Source organism: Aplysia californica, unplaced genomic scaffold, assembly GCF_000002075.1.
Source record: "Aplysia californica isolate F4 #8 unplaced genomic scaffold, AplCal3.0 scaffold00290, whole genome shotgun sequence".
Taxonomy (NCBI): Eukaryota; Metazoa; Mollusca; class Gastropoda; order Aplysiida; family Aplysiidae; genus Aplysia; species Aplysia californica.
Window position 1 is genome coordinate 455760 of NW_004797560.1, and position 1694 is coordinate 457453.

General features: G+C 43.9%; 1 protein-coding gene across 1 annotated transcript; it reads left to right on the forward strand.

The window, feature by feature from the left end:
- Positions 1-137: 137 nt before the first annotated feature.
- Positions 138-1563, forward strand: LOC106012205 (the record flags this gene model as incomplete). The annotated part of the gene is given in 1 exon segment (XM_013084399.2): positions 138-1563. A coding segment is annotated over 1 exon segment (214 nt), but the record flags the coding sequence as incomplete, so codon positions are not given.
- Positions 1564-1694: the final 131 nt, after the last annotated feature.

The window sequence follows — 1694 nt, forward strand, 5'->3', positions numbered from 1 at the left end:
TTATCTTTATTATTATTATTATTATTATTACTCCCATTCGTGTTCATCTAATTAATTTATTCATCTATGTATAGTTTATAAAACTACGTGTTCCCATCTCCCACTGTCTCTCTCTCTCTCTCTCTGTTTCTCCTGCCCAGGTACCGCATGCCATGGGAGAGCCTTCCTAACACCAACTGCCTTCGCAAAAAGTGCAGAAGTGACGGGGATTGCTGCAGACGACACTCCAAGTGCAACCCTCAGGCCCACGTCTGCTACGACTGCTGGTACGGACATCCGTGCAGAACGAACAGAGACTGCTGCGAGAGGTTTCCTTACTGCAACTCTGTGTTCAACACTTGTGGGAAGTAGTGCGTGGACGGAGGAGGAGGGGGTGGAGTGAGGGAGGAGGAGGAGGAGTGTTGGAGGAGGAGTGATGGAGGAGGAGGAGTGGGAGAGGGAGGCGAGGAGGAGAGGTAGGAGGAGAGTGATAGAGGAAGGGTGGTATAGAATGAAGGGTGAGTGGTGATAATAGAGTTTAGGAAAAATTGGGGGAGGGAGACGAAGAGAAGGGAGATAAGAGTAGACGAGAATAAAGGAGGAGGAGGAGGAGGAGGAGGAGGAGGAGGAGGGGTGGAGTAGAAGGAAGGAGGAGTTGTGTGGGAAGATGAGGAAGGAAGAGAATTAAAAAAGAGGGTAGAAGAGATGAGGGAGAAGGACGTGGAACAGAAGGAAGCGGAGGGGATGGAAGAGAAGGAAGGAGGAGGAGGGGTTTAGAAAGATGGGGGGATGAACGGAAGGAAGATGAGAGTGGAGGAGGAGGATGAAACAGAAAAAAAACGGGAAAGTGGAGGAAAATGAGCTAGGGGAGAAGGAGATATGAGCAAAAGGAAGGAGGAGGCGAAGGAGGGAATAGAGGAATATGGGAGAGGGGAAAGGGGTTAGAAACAGAGTGAAGGAGGAACAGAAGGAAGGAAGAGGAAAAGGCTTGTAAATTTGAATCCTCTTGGCAGATTTTGGGTGGTCTATCTGATTTGCTAATAGCACAACGCTTGGTGCAGTCACAATGAACGGAGATACTTTAGAAAGACGAATAGACAACTTCACTGAAATCTTGTAGGCGGGCATCTATAAGAATTGTGGTGGTAGGCATTTACCACTGCGGTGGTAGGCATTTATAACTGTGGTGGCAGGCATATCAATTTCCGGTAATAACAGATGTTGGGAGAAAAAAAAAACAATGGCCGCCATGTTGTACTGCCCTCTCTGACAGAAGGTCATAGTTCACGAATCATCAGGTCATAATGTAATAATTATGTGCATGCTTGATCAGAAAAGAAAGAACACTAGATGTTTCCAGTGCACGAAATATTATTTTTCCACGAATATATAAAGCCCATCTCCTTCTAAAAAGCACAAACTTCAGTTCACCACGCACGCACTAAGCAATCAAAGAGTGAGAGATATTCCATTGACATGTTCTTAAAAGATTCACATTTGCAAGATATTCTTTAGAAACGTTCTAAATACCTTTTTGGCTTCTGTCTTGTTTAAATCAACCAAATAAAATCGCATTCTCTACATTTTGTTCTTGTTTTTTTTTTTTTTTAATCCTAAAGTTTGGATTGTTTTTGTTTGTTTTTTGTTTTGTGTTGTTGTTTTTTGTTGCTGCTGTTGTTGGTTTCTTTTGTTTGTTTATTTGGGGGGGCTTTTTG